The 26,880-nt window shown below is 41.5% G+C and overlaps 1 protein-coding gene across 2 annotated transcripts in view; it reads left to right on the top strand.

Moving 5' to 3' along the window:
- The first annotated feature begins 1,069 nt into the window (after nucleotides 1-1,069).
- The window catches only part of LOC124859031 (gamma-adducin-like), a 40,408-nt gene continuing 14,597 nt past the window's right edge, over nucleotides 1,070-26,880 (top strand). Inside the window, exons 1-7 of one of the 2 annotated variants that reach the window (XM_047351470.1) lie at nucleotides 1,070-1,217; nucleotides 16,590-16,817; nucleotides 19,084-19,228; nucleotides 20,173-20,324; nucleotides 20,785-20,865; nucleotides 24,891-25,040; nucleotides 25,340-25,483. In XM_047351470.1, coding sequence (XP_047207426.1) covers nucleotides 16,617-16,817; nucleotides 19,084-19,228; nucleotides 20,173-20,324; nucleotides 20,785-20,865; nucleotides 24,891-25,040; nucleotides 25,340-25,483 — 873 coding nt within the window. In that variant the 5' untranslated portion in view covers nucleotides 1,070-1,217; nucleotides 16,590-16,616. Of the gene's footprint in view, nucleotides 1,218-15,749; nucleotides 15,985-16,589; nucleotides 16,818-19,083; nucleotides 19,229-20,172; nucleotides 20,325-20,784; nucleotides 20,866-24,890; nucleotides 25,041-25,339; nucleotides 25,484-26,880 lie in introns of those variants that run through there. The other variant, XM_047351469.1, reaches the window with a different exon arrangement.

The following is a 26,880-nucleotide window of genomic DNA, read 5'->3' as shown; positions in this document are numbered from 1 at the left end:
TCATTATACAAACTTTCAAAGGCTTCTTTCTTTTTCTATGAAAGGAAATTAAGATTTTTTAAAAATCCTTGTGTGGTCCTGGATATTTATTTTGGTAAGTTGCCGTCATCGTGCTGTGACTCCTGACCTGATGCCTTCTTTGACTGGGGTCATCCTGTGGGTGTGGTTGCAGTGACTGCAGAGAGCTCAGGAAATGAATGTTTTATCAGCCTGCAGAAAGACAACAACAGCAGCGTAGTGGGTGGGTACAGACAGAAACCTCTAAATTTATCCCCATCAGCTGAGGCCGAGCCAAATAAAATCAGCAGTGGACAGTTTCCCGTTGGTTCCTCTTCCAGAACATCTGAGATTTCACCAAACAGATTGCATCCAAGTTTACTGAGAACTCAGACATAATGCATGCAGCATTATAGCTGCTGCAGCAGAGTTGTGTTGACAGTGTGAACTGGAATCTGCACTTGACATTATCACATTGCACAATGTCAGTATTTCTTGGAGGATTTGTGTTATTTTGGATAACTACACAGAGACCCCTCAGATCACAGGCTTGTTTCCCACACATCACTTCCCATCATTGTGTCCTTGCTGTGGCAGCAAAACCCTATGTCTATAAGCACGTAATTACCCAGTATTTCCACCTTCTCCACAGAAAAAAGCATGCTCTCTTCAAAAGTCTGCTGTGTTCAGGTGGTGCAGAGGAGAGAGAGAGCAGCTCATCCTACTCATTCACTGCAAAGAGAGTAAGTGGGTGGAGGTGAAAGCAGGCAAGCATTTTTTGTGTGCAATGCTATCCTCGAGAAAAAAATTTAGAACATGAGGCACACTCATTAAGCAGAGAAAAGATATACCAAGAAGGAGATACTTGCAGTTTTCAGTAGAAATGAAGCAACTTATTTCAGAATGTATATATAGGAGGGGCGGAAGCTTGATCCACCCATTTTTCCCATTGCAGTTTTGTCTCATATGAAGGTCTCCACAAACCCCCTCTGTCAAGTTTTCCTGCCTCCCCATGAGAATAGGCAGCTGCCGTCACAGACAAACAGTGGGAGTTCAGGGGATCTGAGACAAAGCAGTGGTCGCCTGTTTTTCTGGAAAACCAGATGACCCGTCTCAAAGTGTAAAGTAATATAAATAGCTCTCTAACAAAGCCTGGAACCGTGGGATTTGGAAATGTAACCTGAGGAATTCTGGAGCAGGATAAGTTTGAAAATAGTAAGGTGTGTTAATTTTTTTTTGCTTTTATATACTGAGAGTATAGGATACAGCACTGCATACAGGAATTGTAGTGATAAGTGATGGTTGATGGTTGAGGAGGTGTTACCTCTGTAGCATGAAAAAGACACATTTAGAAAAAGTATAGAATTATATCAAATTATTTTACAAGTTTGGATAAGAGATCCATCCATCCATCCAGTTCATTGCAAATTATTGTATCAACTATTACTATTAGACTGAGAGCTCTTAAAAAGAGTCTGGAAAAGTATGGAATTCTTTCATAAAAATATGTAGGAATCCAGTCGGTCTTGTCTTACTTTGCTGCATTCTCTAGGCAACACCCTCAGTGCTGCTGAACTCCACTAGCTGAACTGTTTGCAGCTAGACTGTCAACTCCAGCTGCAGAGGCTACAAACAGCTGGTTTCAATAAACGTTGCCCTGCAGAAACAGTACTCTAAGTGAGCATTTGTTGACTTTAGATGTGGAGTTGGGGGAGCACAGGGTTTCATAATATGTGCGTCTGGTGATGTGAATTATAGGCTCCCATAAAATCAAATAGGCAGGTCATGACCCAAACCTTTTCACCTATGCAATCGATTGTTCTTTTGACAGGTTATATCTTCTTACATATTTTGCATGCACTGGATCTTTAGCTCGAATTAGGCTACCTTTAGACCTTTATGACATAAAATGAAAACTGCCCAGTTTCTAATAGTTTTGATTCAAATATAAAAGTCCACAAGAGGTCTGCTGTAGCCACACCACTGCCCAAATTAAAATGAACCACATACTAACCACTGGAGGCCATCCAAAGACAACCACAGTGGGGACTCCCGCCAGCTCCTCCACTTTTGTAAACAAGCCTGTATGTTTCCACACAGCTGCAACTCGGTGTGTGTGTGTCTGTGTAATCACGAACATGTGTAAGTTGACATAGTTGCCACAAAGGGAACTGATCCAACTGTAACAATGTCAATTATTTCAGCTTCAAAGTGGACTATCAGAGAGGGGTGTAGCCCAGCCATTTTCAGCTAAAGGTGGAGTTTACACTCTAAATATATCCAGAAAATGACACTGTTTTGTTGTAGAAATACAAAGTCAATTGTAGAACACTTCCCTCTCATTGCCACATCCTAACATTGTAATTCCAATGCGCACAGTGCATTATTTTATGTTTGACTTTATTTTGAAAATACATTTGCCACATTAAACCATATGATCAGCAAATAAAAGCGGAGTGCTTTAATTCCATTTTCATGATGTCACATTCAACCCTAATTCTTTTATTACTTTTGCATGATTTCATTTTCACTTGTGTTCAGGCTTGTAACTCACAAAGGCTATATTCATTAGTCCTTAGAAGAGTGGTAATGTTGCATTTGAAATGATGAACTCAGTGGACACAATGTCCACTTATGACAATAAGATCTCAATCCAGTAGAGCACCTTTGGGATGTGGTGGAATGGGAGATTCTCATCATGGATGTGCAGCCGACAAATCTGCAGCATCTGTGTGATGCGATCATGTCAATACGGACCAAACTCTCTGAGGAATGTTTCCAGTACCTTGTTGAATCTATGCCACGAAGGATTAAGGCAGTTCTGAAGGCAAAAGGGGTCCAACCACTAGCAAGGTATCTAATAAAGTGGCCGGTGAGGGTATGTTGTATTTTCTCACCAGCAATCTTACTCTGATGAACACGGATATCAGCACAGTCCTCCCTATATCTGTGTCACCAGAATGGCCTGCTTTATATTAGTGAGCTATGCAGTGGTTCTTTCTCTCTTTTCTACACATAATTCTTTGTTTTACGTGTGTTGTAACTGTCAAAATGTTATTCTGTCACACCACTCAAAATCTGTAAGGACATCTGCAGTTAGTTTGCCCATAACATGCTGTTTGACCCTAAAAAGCCACTTTAAGCGTGCTACATCTCCCTTCTATCTGTCAGGCAAGGGAAGTTAAAATGCTGAATACAAATCAGACTGCAGCAGTCAAACCTTTATTCATTTGGCCTAGCCACAGAAAAAAGTCTCCTCACACATGTGGTCTCCCACAGAAGAGACTAATTATTATAGTCAAACATGCCAGAGAATCGTTTGATAAGAGGTTGACTTAATACAATCAGCTGATATCGACAGATATTATGTGCTGGAAACGAATGCATAGAGATAAAAACTGATGTAAAAGAAAGGATTTTCTTATCTGCTAAACCTAATGCTCGCAAATCCCAGTGGTGGTCACCTTGTTGATCTGGGTGTTTCCTACCGGCTTGAGCTATCTGTCCAATGACATGAACAGTGTTTTGTCCTTTTCCCTCAGGTTTGGATTGTTACTTTCTTGAAATCAAAGGTACAAATTGGTTCTAAATCCTGGGGTAAAAGGGTTTCCAACAGAACAAGAGTGAGAAAAATCTGTCCTCTTTACCTTTTCACCTTCAGAGATCACCCACATTTCCTGCATAGCTATTTGTCGCAAAGGGTCTTGCTACGTCCTTTTTCTGTATTGCCAACAGGTGGCCACACATGCATTTGAAATATTTTTAAAACAACGTTACAAAAGGGTCTTTTTAATCAAAAAAACAGTAACAATTATATGTATGACAATAATCCATCACACACTGTAGATCCAAATGGCATGCCACCATCAAATATGGCATGCACTAAATGTTTTAAGAGATTTATGGCTGCAAAGGCTTGCTTGTTGTCAGAATTTTATTTTAAATTGCTAATCTGCTTTGAAAAACAATGGTAAGGCTGATTATGATTTATTTATGTTTTATATTTAATGTTTATAGGATATATGGTTCTAAAATATATTTGCCCTTGATATTGTAAAATAAATGCAGTAATTTGTTTACTTTTATACTGTTACACAGTGTTATAATGTCACTGTATATTAAATATGCTCATAAATTAACTGACCTGATATGTTTAACTTAGTCTAAAACCATGCCTGCTCCTTATCGCTTATAGCTTTATAATTTTTAAGGTTGTGCAGTTTTATCTAAAAGCACTTGGCTGTGCAATCAAAACTTGAAGACTCCCAGATCACCATGTTGTCAAAAACCCAACAGCAGCCAATATCATTTGGCCTGCCTTCAGGGATAAGGGCGAATGGACTGACAAAAAGGTTCCTCGCAGAAATGGATATCATGGAAGGGTTGAGAAAACCTTGGTCAATATTTCATAACCTTCTGCAAGTTAAGGGGGAAAAGTTGTGATATTACCCCTCAAGAAGACATAATATCTTTTGTTATCAAAGAAAAACACAGTCCCTTTACCACGTGCTCTAATTACAGAGGAAAAGATTCAGTAAAACAGGCAGGATAATAAGTGGTATTGTTATACTGCTTATGCTCAAGAAATCCATGTTTGTGTTTCCTTGAACTGTGGAGGCCTGATTGACTTCTTTCTACTTCTTTTTCATGTCCAGAGCGCAACCTCTTGTGTTTAAAAGTGGCTGCTGGCAGCCATTTACCCTCCACTGTTGGCACAATGCTTACACATTCCTGAAACAACATTTAGCTATCTAGATTAATCATCACACAATTGTTGATCATAAAATTTAAACAATGTATATGGCCAGGACCCACCTTGAAGATATATTTAATTAAACTTCTCCTATCAACATCCTTTGCTTCAGTGCTAGAATTGTGCCGCTTAAGGTGGCAGCAGGTTGGAGTAGCTCTATTACTTTTCGTTCTGATTAATTATTTTTAAGAACTCAAATTCCTCTTGTGGTGGACAATTTGGTTTTTTTCTTTGTTTGTTTTTTTGGACAATTATCCTCTCTGCTATCGGATGCTGTGCAGCTGACAGGATATTTGCTGATAGTTTTTTTAACTTTTGGACATTTGTTACGGTGCGTCACCATGGCCACGGGATTATTTTTTACAAAGGAGGTGCAAAGGAGCAAAAAGAAAAGAGAGAGGGAGGAAATTCAAACCATCTCTTCCATGCTGGATGAACTCCAAGCCCTACAAGAACCCACAGACATCCCACCCTCCTTTGACCCACATGACCCACAGCAGTCCTGTAACACCTCAAATGTATTTTCTTCCATGTCAGCTCTGGACCCTTCTGCTTCTACATACAGTATTTGCCTTCAACCAAATCCGAAGATGCTGATGCTCCCTTTGCCTCCCCCATTCCACCTGTGTGTCTCAAGAAGTCCGGTGAAGAGACAAATGGAAAGACTGAACCGGAATAAGGCTGCAAGTCCAGATTGTCAGCCCTAGAGTCCGGCAGGCCTGTGCAGAGCAGTTCTGTGGGATGTTGCAGCACCTCTTCAACCTTAGCCTGGCCCAAAAGAAGGTTCCATTGTTGTGGAAGACCTGCTGTCTTGTTCCGGTACCAAAGAAAACTCACCCATCAGTCCTCAATGACTATAGACATGTTGCCCTGACATCCCACATAATGAAGATCTTGGAGAGACTCCTGTTGGCCCACCTGAGTAAGCAAACAGTGAACCATCAGGACCCCCTTCAGTTTGCTTATCGTGGGGGAGTTGGAATTGAAGATGCCATCATACACCTGGTTCAATAAACCCACTGTCATCTGGACAAAGCCAGCATCACCATGAGAATCATGTTCTTTGATTTATCCGGTGCATTTAACACAATTCAACCTGATTTGCTTTGTCAGAAACTCAGGTGGAGGCCTCAATCTCTTGGATAAAAGACTACAGACCACAAACAGACCACAGTTTGTGAGACTGAAGGGTTGTGAGTCTAACCAGGTAGTCAGCAGCACAGGAGCACCACAGGGGACTGTACTCTCACCATTCCTCTTCACTCTGTACACCTCAGACTTCCAGTACAAGACAGACTCCTGTCATCTGCAGAAATACTCGGATGATTCTGCAGTTGTGGGGTGGATCAGAGATGGACAAGAAGATGAGTACAGGGAGCTGGGGGACTGCTTTGTGGGATGGTGTGGGAACAATCATTTCATCTTGAACATGACTAAAACAAAGGAGATAATTGTAGATTTTAAAAGAAACAAGAATAGGTCAAAAACTACTTCCATCATGGGAGAAGATGTGGAGGTGGTGGAGGAATATAAATATCTCTGTGTTCACCTGGACAACAGACTAGAGTGGAGATGCTACTGTGAAGCCATCTACAAGAAGGGACAGAGCAGACTGTACATCTTGAGAAAGCTTAGGACCTTCGGTGTTTTCAGCAAGATGCTGCATATCTTCTATAAGTCTGTTGTGGAGAGTGTGATCTCTTCTGCCATTATCTGCTGGGGTAGTAGCATCAGGGCCAGGGACTTGAACAAGCTCAACAAGCTGATAAAGAAGGCTGGTTCTTTTCTGTGGACTCCTCTGGGACCTCTGGAGATCATTGTACAAAGAAGGATACTTCATAAAATGAAGAACATTATGGAGAGCCCTGAGCATCCTCTTCATGAGACTGTCCTACAACAACAAAGTGTCTTCAGTCAGAGGCTTCTTCAGATCTGCTGTTAGACAGACCGCTACAGGAGATCCTTCCTGCCCACAGCCGTCAACATCTACAACAGCTCTTTGAGGAAGCCTGCATAATATGAACTACAACAACATTTAATTTCCTTTTGGGATGAATGAAGTATTTTTGAATTTGAATTTCAATTGAATTGAACATAATGCATTGACTTGTCAATAGTGTATGTAGACAGAGAGTGAAAATGTGAACTTGGATGCCTGTTCTAACAGCAGATGAAAGAGACAAATATCTGTTTATTCCGCAAGGTATCATCATAGGCATGTAACGTCATTTAAACTAGACAGAAAGACCAGGAGTCTCATTTTTACTACCAGGCTGTATTAAATTTATTGAGTGTTTTTGGAGCTTGACCCAAATGTGGAACTAGAACTGAATAAATCCCTACTCAAAATACACAATGTCTTGCTTCATCCTCTCTTAAGACCATTCAAATAAAAATTAAATGTAATACACAATAACCTGACTTATATTTATGTGTGTATTTGGATGGGCGACACTAAGAACATCTTTAATCACAATATTGTGAGGTATTTCTTGCTATAATGTTAAAGGGGTAATAAAAAGCACTACCAACCTTAATCAGTAAAATTTGTTTTACTGATTACACTACATTAAACTATTTTATGTTGAGGAAACTAACATTTAAAATATTCTTATCTAAACTAATTACAATTCTAACCATTATCAGCAGTGTGTCTGTCTCTCAGGAGCTGAAAGGGTTTTTTGCTGCCTAAGTTTAATTATAATTTTATAAGTTGAGAGAGGAAGGGTAAAAGAAGCAGGAATCCAAACCTCGGAACCGCCTGGGCCCAAAAGCTTTTAGCACCGGAGCCGCTACTAAAGACAAAATTGAGCATCTTTTTATGGTCTGAACCCATGTCTCAATCACTCACATTATTTTCTGCTCATATAGTTCCCACACCTCCGTCTCTCAGCCCAAGTGACAGGAAAATCTCAACACAAAGAGTTGTTTTCTACCAGAAGGTCACTCATAATTACAGTTCTGCCAGGTTGATCGGGTCTCTCTCTGAATTGGTCAGATAAAGTATCTTAATGGGATTAGAGGATTGGTCTTTCTCAGAACTCAGCAGCTCCTTCACAGCATGTGCCTCTGGAGAAGGAGACATCATCAAGATCTGATCAACCAATCAGAAGCAGAATATTGGTAATGCCAGAAATAAGCCTCACTACACTACCAATAATAAATTGACTTGTTTTGACTAACATATCAACAAAATACAACATTCACATTCAAGCATGAACATTTAAATTATGACTAATTGTAAATTATTTCAAAGGTTATTGGATTTCTCGTCTCGTCGTCTTCCACTTATCCGGGACCGGGTCACGGGGGCAGCAGACTCACCAGAGACGCCCAGATGTCCCTCTCCCCAGACACCTCCTCCAGCTCCTCCGGGTGGAGCCCAAGGCGTTCCCATGCCAGCCGAGAGACATAGTCCCTCCAGCATGTCCTGGGCCGTGCCCTGGGCCTCCTCCCAGTGGGGCGTGCCTGGAACACCTCCCGAGGAAGGCGTCCAGGAGGCATCCGGTATAGATGCCCGAGCCACCTCAACTGGCTCCTCTCGATGTGGAGGAGCAGCGGCTCTACTCCGAGCCCCTCCCGGATGGCCGAGCTCCTCAACCTATCTCTAAGGGAGTGCCTGGCCACCCTACGGAGGAAGCTCATTTCAGCCGCTTGTATCTGGGATCTCGTTCTTTCGGTCATGACCCAAAGTTCATGGCCATAGGTGAGGGTAGGAACGTAGACCGACCGGTAAATTGAGAGCTTTGTTTTTCGGCTCAGCTCTCTCTTCACCACAACGGACCAGCACAGTGCCCCCATTACCGTGGCAGCTGCACCGATCCGTCTGTCGATCTCCCGCTCCATTTTTCCCCCACTCGTGAGCAAGACCCCGAGATACTTGAACTCCTCCACTTGAGGCAGGAACTCCCCTCCAACCTGAAGAGGACAAGCCACCCTTTTCCGGTCAAGTACCATGGCCTCGGACTTGGAGGAGCTGATCCTCATCCCAGCCGCTTCACATTCGGCTGCGAACCGCCACAGCGCATGCTGTAGGTCTTGGCTAGAGGGGGCCAGCAGGACCACGTCATCTGCAAAAAAAAGAGACGAAATCCACTGGTCCCCAAACCAGACCCTCCTTCTTATGAAGGGGGACCACCATCCCAGTCTGCGAGTCCAGAGGGACTGTCCCCGACTGCCACGCAATATTGAAGAGGCGTGTCAACCATGACAGCCCAACAACATCCAGAGATTTGAGGTACTCAGGGCGGATCTCATCCACCCCCGAAGCCTTGCCACCGCGGAGCTTTTTAACTACCTCTGTGACCTCAGCCTGGGTGATGAAAGAGTCCAACCCCAAGTCCCCAGCCTCTGTTTCCACCACGGAATGCGTGATTGCAGAATTGAGGAGATCCTCCAAGTACTCCTTCCACCGCCCAATAATGTCCTCAGTCGAAGTCAGCAGCCTCCCACCCCAACTATAAACAGTGTTGGCGAAGCACTGCTTCCCTCTCCTGAGGCGCCGGACGGTTTGCAAGAATCGCTTCGAGGCCAACCGGTAGTCCTTCTCCATGGCCTCCATGGCCATGGGCGCTTGGCCCGTAGGCCGAGACGACAGTCAGAGACCTATCACCAACCCGAAGGCACAGGCTTACGACCCTCTCATCCACTGGGGTAAACCCCAACACGAGACGGCTGGGCTGGGGGGCAACAAGCAAATCCACCACAGCCCGCCGCCTCTCCCTGTGGGCCACTCCAGAGTAGAAGATAGTACAGCCCCTCTCGAGGAGATGGGTTCCAGAGCCCACGCTGTGCGTGGAGGCGAGCTCGACTATTTTTTGGAATTAGCATGATTTTAATGAGCTAATTTAGAAATCCAATAAATTTCCACCACGGAATGCATGACGGCAGGATTGAGGAGATCCTCGAAGTACTCCTTCCACCGCCCGATAATGTCCTCAGTCGAGGTCAGCAGCCTCCCACCCCCACTATAAACAGTGTTGGCGAAGCACTGCTTCCCCCTCCTGAGGCGCCGGACGGTTTGCCAGAATCGCTTCGAGGCCAACCGGTAGTCCTTCTCCATGGCCTCACCGAACTCCTCCCAGGCCCAAGTTTTTGCCTCTGCCACAGCCCGGGCCGCAGCACGCTTGGCCTCACGGTATCCATCAGCCGCCTCAGGAGTCCCACAAGCCAACCACAGCCGATAGGACTCCTTCTTCAGCTTGACAGCATCCCTTACTGCAGGTGTCCACCACAGGGTTCTGGGATTGCCGCCGCGACAGGCACCGCAGACCTTACGGCCGTAGCTACAGGCAGCAGCATCGACAATAGATGCAGTTTACATGGTCCACTCGGACTCTATGTCTCCAACATCCCCCGGGATCTGGTCAAAGCTCTCCCGGAGGTGAGAGTTGAATACATCCGTGGCCGAGGGCTCCGCCAGGCGTTCCCAGCAGACCTTCACTATGCGCTTGGGCCTGCCAAGTCTGTCCGGCTTTCTCCTCCTCCAGCGGATCCAACTCACCACCAGGTGGTGATCAGTGGACAGCTCAGCCCCTCTCTTCACCCGAGTGTCCAAAATATGCGGCCGAAGGTCTGATGACTACGACAACAGTCGATCATCGACTTCCTGCCTAGGGTGTCCTGGTGCCAAGTGCACTGATGGACACCCTTATGTTTGAACATGGTGTTCATTATGGACAATCCGTGACTAGCACAGACGTCCAATAACAAAACACCACTCGGGTTCAGATCGGGGAGGCCATTCCTCCCAATCACGCCTCTCCAGGTGTCACTGTCGTTTCCCACGTGGGCGTTGAAGTCCCCCAGCAGAATAATGGAGTCCCTGGGAGGGGCACTATCCAGCACCCCTGACAGGGACACCAAGAAGGCCGGGTACTAAGCACTACCACTCGGCCCGTAGGCCGAGACGACAGTCAGGGGCCTATGCCCAACCCGAAGGCGCAGGGATACGACCCTCTCATCCACTGGGGTAAACCCCAACACGAGACGGCTGAGCTGGGGGGCAACAAGCAAACCCACACCAGCCCGCCGCCTCTCCCCGTGGGCCACTCCAGAGTAGAAGAGAGTCCAACCCCTCTCAAGGAGATGGGTTCCAGAGCCCACGCTGTGCGTGGAGGCGAGCCCGACTATTTCTAGTCGATATCTCTCGACCTCCCGCACAAGCTCAGGCTCCTTCCCCCCCAGCAAGGTGACATTCCACGTCCCTAGAGCCAGCCTAAGCATCCAGGGATCCGGCCGCTGAGGTCTCCACCTCAGTCCGCCACCCAATCCTCTTTGCACCGGTCCCTCACGGTTCCCCCTGCAGGTGGTGGGCCCACTGGGGGATGGCCTCACGTCTCTCGTTCAGGCTTGGCCCGGCCGGGTCCCACGAGGAGCAACCCGGCCACCAGGCACTCTCCAGCAGTCCCGACCCCAGGCCTGGCTCCAGGGTGGGACCCCGGCTCCGCCGTACCGGGCGACGTCACGTGCATCAATATTTTCCTCCTCATGAGGGATTCTTGAACCACTCTTTGTCTGACCCATCACCTAGAGCATGTTTGCCATGGGAGACCCTACCAGGGGCATTTAGGCCCCAGACAACATAGCCTCTAGGATCATTTGAGCACTCAAACCCCTCCACTACATTAAGGTGGCGGTTCAAGGAGGGGTTATTGGAATTAGCATGATTTTATTTAGCTAATTTATTGGATTTCTAAATTAGCTAAATAAAATTATGCTAATAAGACTTTGGTATAAATTAACAGGCATTAACATGTCATTTATTTGAGCCTAACAACTTAGCAATGTCATATATTTTTAAGATCTCAGGACACCACCTATGTGGAATAACAGGTTATTTTGACTAGACCTAAATGTCTGGTGAGGACATTTTGAAGAGACCTTGGGAAAAGAAGTTATTGAATGTAAAAGGTCAACTTCGACATGTTTGTGTGCACTACAAGAGAACCTATATAATGCCTTTCACAGAACGGCAACATGGCATATTCCTAGCATGCATGAAATATTTATTTCATGCATACGAGGAATATGGTATAGAAATACTATTTATATATTCAGGGTTTTACAGTGTTAGTTGTTTATCAATTCAATATTTTAGCAAATATGGTTTAAAAAACTAATGAATACTTTCAATAATTAATGAAATCTGGATGTGAATTATGTTACAGATAAAGATATTTATTTCTTGTTGTTTTCTTTTCAATTCAAATATTTTGTGCTGAATGAGCACATTCTAAATTTTTTGGTAACATTTTTAGTAACTGTTATGATCCTTTGGTGTTTGGTTTCATGTCTGTTTTTATCACTTCTGGGTTCTTTATTGTTGTTCTGAAAGATCTTACCGTAATCAGTTCATTTCTTTGTGTTAATTATTGTTAGAAAGGTGTTGCTATATAGGTTGCCTTTAGGTTTAGTTCCTAACTTACTATTGGTTTCTGTTCTCTGTTCTCTGTGTACTATAATTTATTCTCTTAGATCAGTTTTAGTTTTTCCCTCATGGTTTGCAGTTTCCTTTGTGTCTAGTTTAGTTGTGTTAATTAGGCTCATTCCCTCAGTTTCATTGTTCTTGGCTGGTTCCTCCCATTACCATGCACCATGTCCTGTTCTCCTTGTGTAAGTTCTGTAAGTTTTCTGTTTTGGTTATTAAACCTCCATCATGCTTATCCCACGTTCATGTCTGCATTTTGGTCCTACTCTCAAAATACAAAACGTGACAGAAACTACATGGGGTGCATTTTGCTAACCGTTGAAATGCTATTTAAATATAAATGGACTGTATGGGACATCCCTGTTTAAAAACAAATAATATCAGCCTCTGCTATTTTGCTTTTCTTTGTGTTTAGTCAAAGAAACCAGATTCAGCACAAGCCTCCTCAAACCCATCACCAGGGGAGATAAAAAACAAACTCCTGGGGGTGTCAAAGGTGGACTCATGCATCCCACTTTTTCAGCGCGATGTGCTCTGCCAGACATCTTTCTGAAAGATTCAGCCGTGACATGACTCGAACTCTCATTGTTTGAGCTGATATCTCTTTGGATTTATACAGTAACTCATCAAGCATGACAACCTGACAGCTTTTAGATTTTCTCTAAACCCCAATCGTGGCGAGCTTGATTTTTTAATTCTTTGTCAGTTTCTTGAGTTCATTTTTCTCAATTAAATATGGTTTTACTCAGTTTGTTCTCCTTGTTACCTTTGTTTTTAGTGTTACTTAAAGCTGTTAGTTATTGGAGACTCTTTACTATTTAAGTCAAATGAGAATCTACTTTGGCTCACAGCAAATGGAGGACAGGAGGACTATAATCTTTTACTGAATGATTTAATAGCAAATTTTAAATTATATTAATCAAATAAGGGAGCTGAATATAACTACAAAAACAAGGTCCAACAAGATCTGAATTTGATCTTTTCCACCTTATAAGGTGTAACCTCTCATATAATCCAGTAAAGAGTTATTTCTCAGAAGTTCCTACATGTCTGCTTCTTTCAATAACTCAAAGGAATCCCTACACCTGAAAATAAAATAAATACACAAAGGTGTACTTTTATTTGTAGCCATCCTTGCTCCTTTTGGACCGTCATCTGTGTGGACAAAGTGTTAACTTACACTAAGATTTTGTCAGTAGTTTCCAGATAAAACTCCTTTCCCTTAAAAGTTCAAGTGGTCCGAAAGAATGTGGGGGCTGGCTCATGGGAGGCTGTTTGTGCAGGAATCTAAGCTTGCATGTGGTTTCATTGGGAACTCTGCCAGGCACAGGGGCAGGGTGGTTTTTTTCTATTTTGGTGGAGGGGCAGTGGGGTGGGTTGAAGGGTCGCACTGCTCCAGAGTGGGAAAGTTCTGCTTTTCATTACATTAACCATTAGGTCTACATATCTGCTCTACCTTTCTGACTCTTTTTCCGGAAACGTTCACGTCAGTCCGTGATCCAGTACTCCTCGGTCTTACTCCACATGTAAAGATAAGATAAATGTGTGAGTGCTTGAATGTGTTTGATTAAAGATGTAATAAATCTGCAGGGTGAAGGGAGCAGTGTACAGACAAAAAAATAGGGATTCCAGAGTTGCAATCAGTTAATATGGGATGGATTTTAATACTGCTAAAATGGCCAAAGCAGAGGATGCAAAGCAAAACAGAAAAGGGGAGTTGACAGGAAGAGGTGAGAGCTCTACCATTTAAGGTATAGTGTCACAAAAAATATTCATGATGTTTTTTAGCATTTTATCAGGTCAAATAAACAAACTTCAATATATTCTATTGGAATTTTGTGTTTGACACATAATACTGAAGTGGATGGAAAATATTTCATGTTTTTTTAATTTGTTACAAATAAAAATGTAAAGGTTTGGTGTATATTTGTACCCTCTAGGTTTTTTTTAGTGTTGCCCTGTGTATAGCTCCATCTGTCTTCCTGTCAACTTTGCCCATTTTTCCTCTCTTCTAAAGACAAATATCCCTACAGCATAATGCGGCCACTACCATGTTTCACCATAGAGATGGTGTGTTCAGGGTGATTTTTGATTTCTTTATTGTTTTCTTTTTGCCACTCTTTAATAAAGGCTAAGTTTGAGATGTGCATGCCTAATAGTTGTTCTATCAACAGATCCACACCTGAGCTGTGGATCTTTGCAGCTCCTCCAGAGTTACCATTGGTGTTTTGGCTGTTCCCCTGCTTCTTTGAGTTTAGGCAGATAGCCACATATTTAAGTTGCTGTGCCATACTCTTTATTTTTAGATGATAGCTTCAACAGTGCTCTGTGAAATCTCCAAAACTTGGGTCTTGTTTTATAACTTTCTGCCTTTATGTTCCCTGTTCTGCACTAATTTTCTCTAACAACTGAAGACTTCACATGACAGTTGTATTAGCTCAAATTAAGTTACAGGTGGACCCTATTTATCTGTGTGACTTCTGAAGACAACTGGTTGTAACCTATTTATTTTAGGGCATCAAATTAAAGGGACATGAATATAAATCTACAGCATACTTTTATTTTAGTCCTTGTATGTCTTTAGAAAGCAAATATTTTGCTTTTTTTCTTTAAGTTAGTTACCTATTATTATTATTATCATTCTGCTTTCCATATATATGGAAAGGACTAAATAGGCTTTATGTTACATCCTCATGAACATTAGATTGACAGAAGATTTTCGTCTTTCTCATAATTAATTATTGAAATAAACAAGTTATATACACACATATATATATATATATATATATATATATATATATATATAGTCCTATAGGAGTGAGTGCATGTGTTCATCGTTGTGTTGCATCGTTGATGGACTGGATCTGCCCAGGGTGTATTACCCCACCCGCCTAATTACCATCAGAGATAGGCACCAAATAGGGATAAGCAGGTGTAGAAAATGAACTGTCATTTTTCCCATAAGAATCAAGTAGGTTAAGAGACTCACTTTAAAAAAGGAAGTTATTTTTACTGAAGCGGTAGACTTAGGGACATGATAAAAACTATGTAGATTATTTACTCTTGGAGACATCTGACTACAAAGTCCTTATAATATGGAAACGTCAGTCAGTCATTTTCTACCGCTTATTCCATAGTGGGTCGCGGGGAAGCTGGTGCCTTTCTCCAGCAATATGGAAACGTTTTGGAGGGAAACATGCTCTGGCTTCTAGCCATCTGTTTCTATACATTAGAGCCATAAAGCTTTAATGAGGCTCTCAGACAGCAGCCTTATTTATAAAATAAAGCAGCAGGGGGTAGGAATAAATCATGTGCAGACAGAAAGTAACCAACTTTTGTGATTCAAGCAAGAAGTGGATTAAGGGGTATTTTTGGGATCTATGTGGAAAAAGCAGACTGCAAATCCATGCTTGCTACTTCAGCGTGTAGTTGTAAAATCCGGTACACGACAAGCGGCGCTCTTTTGTCCCGCTCCCAGGGCCTGGTGGTGGGTGGATAAGTGAAGTCACATGGTCACTTTTCCTTTTTCCCACACAAACACACCCACATCCTCCTCCACGCTGCCGCTCTTGTTCCTCACTCCTCGGCTCAGCACTGAGAGAGCCGCAGCGGTCAGTCCGGCTCCGTCGGGGTACTGTAACGCAGCACAAGTTGCGCAAGGCTTTTTTTTTTTTTTTTTACTTTTTTTCTCATCAAAATGAATTCGAAAATGCAATAACAGCCGAGCTGTTGCGTTGTTTCCTAGTCTCCGCTGGAGAAAGTCGACATCACGCCGTCCGGGAGGAGTTGGAAGGACTTTTTAGAGGTACTTTTCAATGTGTGTTTGCATGTTTGTCTTGTTTTTTTTTATACGGGTTCTACTTTTATGTGCATCATCTTCTGTGTTACTTTTTATTATAAATGCGTTAAAGTTACCGGCATCGTCGGCTTTGTTTTAGTGCAATAATACAACTTTTTATGCAGGCCTAATGTAATGGCTGTTTCCTCCACCCCCACATTCAGGTGCTAACTGCTTTCCATATGAGCTCATTTACAAGAGGCCCATACATTTGTTTACTGTCCACCATGCTTAGCAGTTTTCCCGAGTCGGTGACTGCTTTTTGAAGCCTCACATATAGAGGGGGAAGAGTTCTAGGATATGAAAGTATCAATGGTCATGTTGTGCTGTTATTATTTTCTAAAATGTCCCTTGCATCATGTTCAAAGTATTTCTGACTGATGCTGCTTTGCACAAATCTGCATCAGTCACATAACAGTGTACTCCTCTCCTTTGTCTATATCACTGTAATTACATGAGTCACCACTGCAGCCAGTACAGTTTCTTTCCCAGCTAAAATAACTCTGGTTGCCTTGACAGCCTGAATTTAAGTTGAGGTGAGATGATCCCGTTTTTTTTTTTTTTTTTTTCAGAGAAAAGGAGACCACTGAGGAGGAGACATGAGTTTGGTGGACGTGAGGCATACGGCTGGGTCCCTGACCCTGTCTCTGTCCAGCAATGACTCCAAAGAGCACCATTTCGACAGTGTGGGCGACAGCGACCCGGAGTCACAGCGTGGCAGGACCCTGTCGCCAGACCTGAGGCAGGACTTCAACATGATGGAGCAGAAGAAGAGGGTCACCCAGATCCTGCAGAGTCCAGTACGTAGAGTAGAGCTGCATGAGACTGCCTTCCTCCTACACAGAAGCTTTCGCTATGTATGAGTAATGAGCAGTGCTGTTAGAAGCAGAGAGGCAGTGAAATTCATTCTGTTTCCATGTTGAAAAAGCTAAATGTTACAAATGTTATGTTTGTTTCCTTGAAACTTTGCCAAAAACCATTTACTTTTGTAATATTGTGCAGAAAAAGCTAAAATGCAATATGTGGGGAATTCGGTTGTAGAGAGAGTTGTTGCTGCACACTGTCGGTCAGCTGGCTGACAGAAGGCACGTGCATTTTTCAGTTTTTCGGAGGAAAGATCAATTTGACTTCTAAATTTTGCTACTAAACCAACTAATTTCAGCTTGTCCTCAAGCGTTTTCCAAACAATCTGGAAAACTATAACTTTTAAATGAGGTATTTTCCATATATGAGGAAGGGAGTTTTGATAAAAAAAATTTTTATGTCCATCGGTCCTTTATTCCATCCCTCCATCCATCAACCTGATCACTGTAGATATATCTACCATAAATTCACAGGGAAGTTTTGTATTTAAATGTTAAATATAGACTAAAAAATTAAATCTAGAAAAATATGGAACTCTGACATGAAAACTATGTAAGATTCCTGGTTATAATATCCCATTTTCCCTAGAAAGGAATGCAAAGACGTTAAAAAGGGACATGTCTCTATGAGTATAACTTGAAAACCGTTCTTTTTTTATTTAGTTCTCTCCATTAGATGTTTATTTTAATTTATGCTGAAATCTGATCACAATAACATTGCATAAATGTTTTAGATAAAATGATTTTTACATGTCTTGTCACAGGATTTTAGGCATACATTATGAAGAAGCTACTTGCCGACAAAACATTATACTAACCCCAGTAATTAATATCTTCAAATATTTTAGAAGCTGCGGGAATAACTGTAACCTTTCTGTTTTAAATAAGAGCCTATATATAATATTTTGCACTTTTGTTTTCAGTTTTTGCATAAATACAGTAAAGTTGTGGAATCTTTACTTAATGTGATCATGATGCGATAAGCCCATATCTGCTTAGTTTTTACTTGTGTTTAAATCCCAGATTGGATGTATTATTGAATCATTTTGAAAATGTACTGAAATTGCATCTGCTATCTGTTTACAAATGTGTTGTAAACATATAAAGATTATTTAAGTGTAGCTTATAGTCATTTAAATCTAGAATTGGTTTGAGCTATTAGTCATTTAATGCATTAAAATGCTTTTCTTTTTTTTTTTTTTTTATGACAGTAGACCATGACAGAACCTTTTGGGTCATCATCTTGTAAATCTTGCCCTTTTTTATCTACTTTAGTAATGTCTTTTTTTTTTTTTTTTTTTTAGAACTATACAGCTATAGGAAATCATGTAGTGGTGTTATTATTGTTAAATATTGAGATGATCATATTAGGTGTGGTAAATCCACATTTTCCTGACTTCTGTGTGTCTAATCTTTCATTATGATGCTTCAGCCACTCTCTGTGACGCTCAGTATTAGAGCACTACTACCTGTATGATGTGTGGACACCTGGTACAGTCAGACCCCATCCAGCAAGTTAATTATATTATTGGCATGCAAAGTGTAAATATCATTTGCAACACTAATGTTGTACACACTGATATATTGTGATGAGGCCCAGTTTTTTTTTCTGTTTGGAATCTCTTTGTGTACTTTGATGTAATTCAGAAATTCTTTCCAAAATGAAAGTATTTATTTTGTACTTCACTGGGCAGAGATTTCAGTCCAACCTTACTCATACTATATCAGTCTGAAGCACAAGAAGGTGTAATGCACAAATGCCAATGAAGTGCATGGAAATAAGACGAGCCCACACTCATTTTTCGTTGCATAACAGACCCAACAAATCTAACTCATCACCATGGGAACTGTGGACGGATGGAGCAGAATACCAGGGCTCAGCTGTGGCTCGCAGAAAGAAAATATTGTTGTTTCAGGACCCATTGGCGACTCTTGGTGCAAAAATTTATAGTCAGGTTTAATGTGAATCCCCGACCCCCCTCTTCCCCTGTTTGCTTTTAATGAAGCCCCCTTTTCACAAAGTCACAAAGAGCCTTTTAATAAGCCTTTGGTGATTTGTGTACAGTGGTAATAGGGAGAGCCGTGCTCCCTGGACACATCCTCTGAAAGTGCTGGAATGAGGTCAAGGTTGTGCTTGTCCCAGTTGTCGGGGTGACGGAGCTTTACGACTGTGTTTTTCCTTCATCTCTTGCTTTGTTTACAGGTGTTCAAAGATGAGCTAGAGGGCCTAATACAGGACCAGCTGACGAAGGGCAACAACCCCTCAGGTCTCCTGGCTCTGAGGCAGATCGCTGACTTGGTCATGGCCAGCGCCGTGGGAGGTGCTGGCCCTTTGACTTCACCCATCAGTGAGTGGTTGTTTTTGTAAAAGAATCTGTCTTCGTCCCTTCGGGCCTAGTTGAAACTGAGTGTGCTACTTGTGTATGAGTGCATTCTGGACACTGATTAACCTTATTGTTAGATGGTAGATTCTCAGACCCTTGTGACACTCGACAACCCAGAAAGTGCAGAAGAAGCAGAAAGCTGTTGACAATGTCCCTCATTGTGTACATCCCTCATGACCACTCTGCAAAGAATTACTGCAGTTTGCAGGGGTAATTATGTTAGTGTGACTGTTTGTCTCAAGGTTGTTTTAGAGATGTCATGGAGAAGATATAAACATTTGGATCATGCCACGAAGGAAGTGGTTGTGAAGCTGTTTATGCAAACCTTTCTTTTAAAAAGCCAGAGTGGCTGTAAAATAGACAGAGTTCTGTATCATTATATGTCCTTATATGGAGTAAAAGGCCAAAAATATCCTCTGGTTTCATGTTGGGAATTCTGAGACCTTTTTTAGCTTTGGAGCTGCGTTCAACTGTGGAGACTCGAATTTCCTGTATGTAGAAAGCTGTATATACACTAGAAGCAAACCATGTAACTGATTTCCTACAGAGAAAATAGGCTGCGGAGAAGTATTTGTTTTTCTAGACTTTGTTTCCTGTTGCTTTCTTTAAAAGACGTGGTCATCCGCTTGTTAGTCCATCCATCCATCTGTCCATCCTTTCCTCCTGTCTCCCTGTTTTTGATCATTTTGTCCGTGTTCCTTATTTAAAGACGGACCACTCTGGAAATATCAGCTTTAATTTCCTAATAAGTTGTTTGAATTTGCTCTATTAAAATGGGTTAAAAAGGACTGAGAATTCGGAAATTTAAGGCTGGAAAAGTATGTGATTTTGACGACCACTGATTTAAACATGTTTACCAATGCTTTGAAGCAGAGTGATAATACTGAAGATGTTTTGTCTTGCTGCAGGCTTTGGGATGGTGACCCCAGTAAACGACTTGTACAGCTTTGAGTCTCCTTGTTTTGCCAAAGGAGAGAAACAGAGTCGCTGTAAACTGGCCACCCTCTACAGGCTTGTTGACCTCTTCACCTGGGCTCGTTTTACAAGCTCCTACATCACTGTGAGTACAACTTCACTGTCACGCTTCAGTGCACGGTTGCTTAATTATGCAGCACAGAGTTTTGCATTTCTTTACGTGAGCTTGATGTTCTGACTCCTCAAGGGCCTGTAGAGGAATCTCTCTTTAATTTCAGAAAGTATAAATGATAAATGTTATAGATATCTGAGATTTTTAATTAGAAACTATTTAAACTGACATGACTTCATTGTGAAATACCTGTTGAGCACCTGAAATGTCAGAATGTGACATTTGAGCAGAGAGGCTTAGGTTAAAAGCATTTCCTGGTTCTTCTATTGTCCATGTAAAGACTTATACTTCACTGGCATCAGTGCAGACTGGCTTTTTGACGCTGATCAGAATTAATTTTCTTTCATGGGGTTAAAAATGTTGGAATGTATTTTTCCACCTAACTGTTTTTGCCCTGAGGAGTGAGCTGGCTGATAGCCTCCCTGTGTCTCAGGTGCGCGTCAGCAAAGAGCAGGATCATGTTCTCATCAGTCCACAAGGCCTGTCATTCGCTGAGGTGACGGCAGCAAATTTGGTAAGAACAACGCCTGAGTAAGAGAGATTGCACTGATAAGGTAATTCTGTTGCTTATCTTGTTTCCAGTGTTTTGTGTTAAAACACTGGAACATCAACATTTGTTGTTATAAATTAATTCAATGCATAAATTCAATGATTGTATTTAATTAGGAATCGCGAGACAACATCCCAACAGTGTTGTCATTGTCAGCTCCACATAGTTGTTACTACGTTCTGTGTTCTCATACGGGTATGATGTGTATCTCTTACTTGTATTGTAAAAAGTTTTAGTGAATGGCAGTCTGTAGGTGCCTCATATCCCATTGGCTGCTTTGTTTTAGGTCATTGAACGTTTTTTAGAATGAAAACTAGACTAGTAAGTGGGACAAAAGTAGCATATTATTGGTTCTTAATGCAGCTGCGTGCTGCTGGTTGAGGATAGCTGTCACAATAGAACCATCTGCTTGATTAGTGGGTTTTGTGCGGGGCTTTCTTTACCCAGCAATTTGCACTGGCTGCACATGAGCACAGCTACCCTGCTGAGCTGCAGGTCCTCGTGCAGAAACTCAAACCAGAGCACTTATATTTTTATATGTAGTCAGAACTGCCTGCATCCACAGGAACACCTTGTATAACTGGCTTTTGAAGGGCCTCTAAGTAATATCTTTGAACTGAAAGTGGCCATGGGCACCCTGCATGTGGGTGTCACCAGCTAGTTCCTATTAAATATGCTGTTAAAATCTTGAATATTGGATAGTTCAGTGAGTTCAAATCACAATACAATTATTCTCCTTTTTGAAGAAGAAATAAAACTTCTTAAAGAACGAGCAGCTACTAAATATCCTTAATATTTATGCTTATTAGTACTTAAGCAGGCCTATTGGAATCTATTAATATTAAGATGCTATTCACATCTTTTTTTTTTTTTGCTATGACAAATCATTGCATTGTAATGTTTTTTAAGTCAGTGTTTACAATTTATTTAAAAAAAGCCTGATAACTGAACATAACAAAACGTTTGAGCAACATGAGCTCAGTATTGGAAAACAATATCTTTTATTTTGTTATAAAGTCTATGCAAAACTTGACTGGAAGTTTTCCACCAATCAGATTCTAGTGCTAAAGAAGTGTTAGTGGTTGCCTAGCAACTGTTCATTCTGTTTCATACATAAAAGTGGTCCTATCTCAGCACTGTTTGCTCGTAGGAAGGATCTGGTTTTGTTTGCAGTGGGAGGTGGGATCATGGAGTGAGAATGTTGTGAGTGCCATGTTTAAAAATCCAGAGTTAGTTTCCCTTTAAATCCGTCTGATTGATTGAACAACAATTAACTGAGGACCAATAATCTGCTGTTTGTTTTGCTATTGTATATCACGGAGTGAATGTAGGTCAATGTAGAGAGGTGGTACTTACAGTCCAATTTTGAGATACTGTACAGGTCCTTCTCAAAATATTAGCATATTGTGATAAAGTTCATTATTTTCCATAATGTCATGAGGAAAATTTAACATTCATATATTTTATATTCATTGCACACTAACTGAAATATTTCAGGTCTTTTATTGTCTTAATACGGATGATTTTGGCATACAGCTCATGAAAACCCAAAATTCCTATCTCACAAAATTAGCATATCATTAAAAGGGTCTCTAAACGAGCTATGAACCTAATCATCTGAATCAATGAGTTAACTCTAAACACCTGCAAAAGATTCCTGAGGCCTTTAAAACTCCCAACCTGGTTCATCACTCAAAACCCCAATCATGGGTAAGACTGCCGACCTGACTGCTGTCCAGAAGGCCACTATTGACACCCTCAAGCAAGAGGGTAAGACACAGAAAGAAATTTCTGAACGAATAGGCTGTTCCCAGAGTGCTGTATCAAGGCGCCTCAGTGGGAAGTCTGTGGGAAGGAAAAAGTGGGGCAGAAAACGCTGCACAACGAGAAGAGGTGACCAGACCCTGAGGAAGATTGTGGAGAAGGGCCGATTCCAGAACTTGGGGGACCTGCGGAAGCAGTGGACTGAGTCTGGAGTAAAAACATCCAGAGCCATCGTGCACAGGCGTGTGCAGGAAATGGGCTACAGGTGCCGCATTCCCCAGGTCAAGCCACTTTTGAACCAGAAACAGCGGCAGAAGCGCCTGACCTGGGCTACAGAGAAGCAGCACTGGACTGTTGCTCAGTGGTCCAAAGTACTTTTTTCGGATGAAAGCAAATTCTGCATGTCATTCGGAAATCAAGGTGCCAGAGTCTGGAGGAAGACTGGGGAGAAGGAAATGCCAAAATGCCAGAAGTCCAGTGTCAAGTACCCACAGTCAGTGATGGTCTGGGGTGCCGTGTCAGCTGCTGGTGTTGGTCCACTGTGTTTTATCAAGAGCAGGTTCAATGCAGCTAGCTATCAGGAGATTTTGGAGCACTTCATGCTTCCATCTGCTGAAAAGCTTTATGGAGATGAAGATTTTATTTTTCAGCACAACCTGGCACCTGCTCACAGTGCCAAAACCACTGGTAAATGGTTTACTGACCATGATATCACTGTGCTCAATTGGCCTGCCAACTCTCCTGACCTGAACCCCATAGAGAATCTGTGGGGATATTGTGAAGAGAACGTTGAGAGACTCAAGACCCAACACTCTGGATGAGCTAAAGGCCGCTATCGAAGCATCCTGGGCCTCCATAAGACCTCAGCAGTGCCACAGGCTGATTGCCTCCATGCCACGCCGCATTGAAGCAGTCATTTCTGCCTAAGGATTCCCGACCAAGTATTGAGTGCATAACTGTACATGATTATTTGAAGGTTGACGTTTTTTGTATTAAAAACACTTTTCTTTTATTGGTCGGATAAAATATGCTAATTTTATGAGATAGGAATTTTGGGTTTTCATGAGCTGTATGCCAAAATCATCCGTTTTAAGACAATAAAAGACCTGAAATATTTCAGTTAGTGTGCAATGAATCTAAAATATATGAATGTTGAATTTTCATCATTACATTATGGAAAATAATGAACTTTATCACAATATGCTAATATTTTGAGAAGGACCTGTATATTTAAACCCTGTTTTTGACTATAATCATAAATACTGTCTGATCTTTTATTGTTACCTCCTGGTGCTGGTAAATCCTGCTTGAAACAACATGCATGCAGTTTATTATCACTGAACAGAAGTTGGAAATGCTTGTTGGCATTGTGAGGAGCACTCACAAACACATAATGCTGTTTTTGTAAATTAAGCTGTTGACACATCACAACTGTGTGCGGAGATACCGAGACAAATGCATTGATTTTTGTTGATAAACTGTCCCTGCGCTGCGACCCTTCACAGACAGTCAAAGCACATTAGAGTAAAAATCTATCCAAACCAACCTGGCCCTATGTGAAGATGTAATTATCTCCCTTACTGATCAAAAATCAACTGGTATTAACCTCATTTGTTGTTCAGTTTCTCTAGATACAGTAAGGTCTGATTACTGCCAGACTAGGAGAATAAAAATCCCCTAAATAAAACCTGTTTGACAACAAGAAGTAGGCTATAAGCCTTCAAGAAAGCACCACATCATTCCCCGATCTAAAGAAATTAAAAACAAATAAGGAAACAAAGCCACTGACCTCTATCAGTGTGGAAAACTGTAATCATTGAAATTCGTTGTATATTTTGCCACCAGCTAAAACCTTTTGGCTTTCATGCAAAACCCTCTGTGAATCCGAAACCTCACTCTGCACATCACCCTGAACATACCATTCCCACTATGAAACATGGTGGTGGCTCCCAAATGCTGTGGGTATACTTTTCATTATCAGGGACAGTGAAGCCGCTCCGAGCTGAACTTAAGTCAGTATTAAGCTGTTGAAAAAATACCTGGCTGGGTAAGCTGGGTTGTCACAGGGTTGGTGTTTTTATGTGTGTCCTTCTGTTTTGTTGATGTGTTGCTTTCAGGGATCATTTTACTACAATACTTTCACAACAACATTGAGTGCCACTAAGAGTGTTAGTCTGTCAGCTCATATTGTTTACATCTTTAATTTTTTTACATATCACCTGTAGATGAAAGTCAACATAATTGGTCACGTTGTGGACCAGGGTTCCACTGACCTGGGCCTTGACTATTTTGGATTTGCTCCTCATGCCGCCATTTATTCGATGCGGCCTGATGTGCGATGCATCATCCATATACACACCCCCGGTACAGCTGCTGTAAGTACACTCTGGTCATATTTTTTCCACATTACATAAAAGCTCCTGCTTTACGCCTAAAAAACATGATCAAATTAAAAGCAGAGTCTTGCATGGCTCGTTGGTACAGGTACAGAGCCCCTGTAGTCTATTTTTACCATCTCTTTTGAAGCCTTCCTGTAAAATGCAGAGCACACCATGAGCATCGCTATAAATCTGTGTTTTTATTTGTGCCCAAGAGCAAAAAAAAAAAAAAAACAGTGCCTCTGTTGAGACGCTGGTGCATCACAGTCTCGCTTGTTTTCATCCCACGCTAACAGGTGTCCTCGATGAAATGTGGAATCCTGCCCATTTCCCAGGAGGCTTTGCTGCTGGGAGATGTGAGCTGCTTCGGTTACCATGGCAGCCTGGATAATAAAGAGGAGAAGGTGGAGTTTCAGAAAGCTCTGGGCCCGACTGCCAAGGTACCACCAAACTGAAGCTGCTCATTAACAGCTTTCTCACTTTAACATGAGGCAGGCTTATTATATCATAATGCTCACACTTAAGGGGTTCTACGAATATTTTATTTAACCTGTTTAGTCATATGCAGACTTGCCAGTAGGCAGAGGTTGATTACTGGACTGTATACCAGGATTTTAAAAAGAGCATAGAGTAACACAGCCTTGCTCCTTCCCCATCTGTTACAGCACACTGCTGGTTAGCGGATGGAAAGAAAGCTACAACACTTTTACTTCCCTTCCCAGAAAAAAATAACTAACTGTTGAAAAATACATACAAGTAATTTATACCGTCATGGTGCGGAAACTAGGAGAGTCCCTTCAATAATAATTTTCTAAAATTTAACAAACATAAATATGGTTGGTAATCCTAACTGACCTAAAACAGGTACAGCTTAGTGTGATACAATGTATGTAAACATTTGGTTTAATCTGTATGTTTCAAAATCAAAATAACATGAAATCTTATATGATTAAACAGTACAGATAACAGTTTCATAACTGTAATAAAACTGTATATTATTTCAGCAGCAGTAGGAATATTTGTTGCGTTTCTGTTTTAAATCAGTGCATTAAATCAGATTGTTATATACTAGTTTAACTTTTTTTTTATTTTTACTTTAAGTTATATTGTGAGAAAATCACACTGATCCATGCCACTGACCCATTCTACACTAAGTAACCCACCTATCTTATCTTTTATAATGCTGTTTAAACTTTATTAATGATTAATAGTTGAATATTTAATTTTCAGGACCTCAGTTTGACTCAGTTTCTGAAACATAGTTTGTTGGAACGTTTTATAACAACTGGCCCAAGAGTGTTAGGCAACCAGTATAATAGTATAATTGCATACCTATGTGTTGCCATTCCATACTTAGCCAAATCATTTTGTACCCATTTACTTTAAATATTCAGTATTAAGTACTTTAATGAATTATGTAATAAAATGCTTAGCTAACTTAATGCAATTACATATGATTTTATGAAAACTAGTTGCCAACGCTAAAATATCAACTGTGCAGAATTTGCTGCCAGTGCACAATGCTATCCACTCTCTGAGGACACTCCATGCATATGCATGAAGCCAATATAAACAGTGGTTTCGCTAAAGCTTTAAAGCTATGCAAAGAGCAAAGGTTTAGTTTTCTTTGGGAACGCTGGATTTTTATTAGCCTGGCCAGAACATTGAGGAATTTTGCCCACCGTTTCAAATAATTTATGCTTACCCTGTTTTTTGTTTCCTTCTTTTACTCGGACCGAAGAACAGATACCAAAGCAAGTTCATCCATGCAATAGCTGGATCACATCTTAACGTTTTAGAATTCATACATAATGATTTCACATACCATGATCTCATA

This window comes from Girardinichthys multiradiatus, chromosome 22 (genome assembly GCF_021462225.1).
Source record: "Girardinichthys multiradiatus isolate DD_20200921_A chromosome 22, DD_fGirMul_XY1, whole genome shotgun sequence".
NCBI classification, from domain to species: domain Eukaryota; kingdom Metazoa; phylum Chordata; class Actinopteri; order Cyprinodontiformes; family Goodeidae; genus Girardinichthys; species Girardinichthys multiradiatus.
Note: the sequence above shows the minus strand (reverse complement) of the source record. Positions and strands in the feature narration are given on the sequence as shown.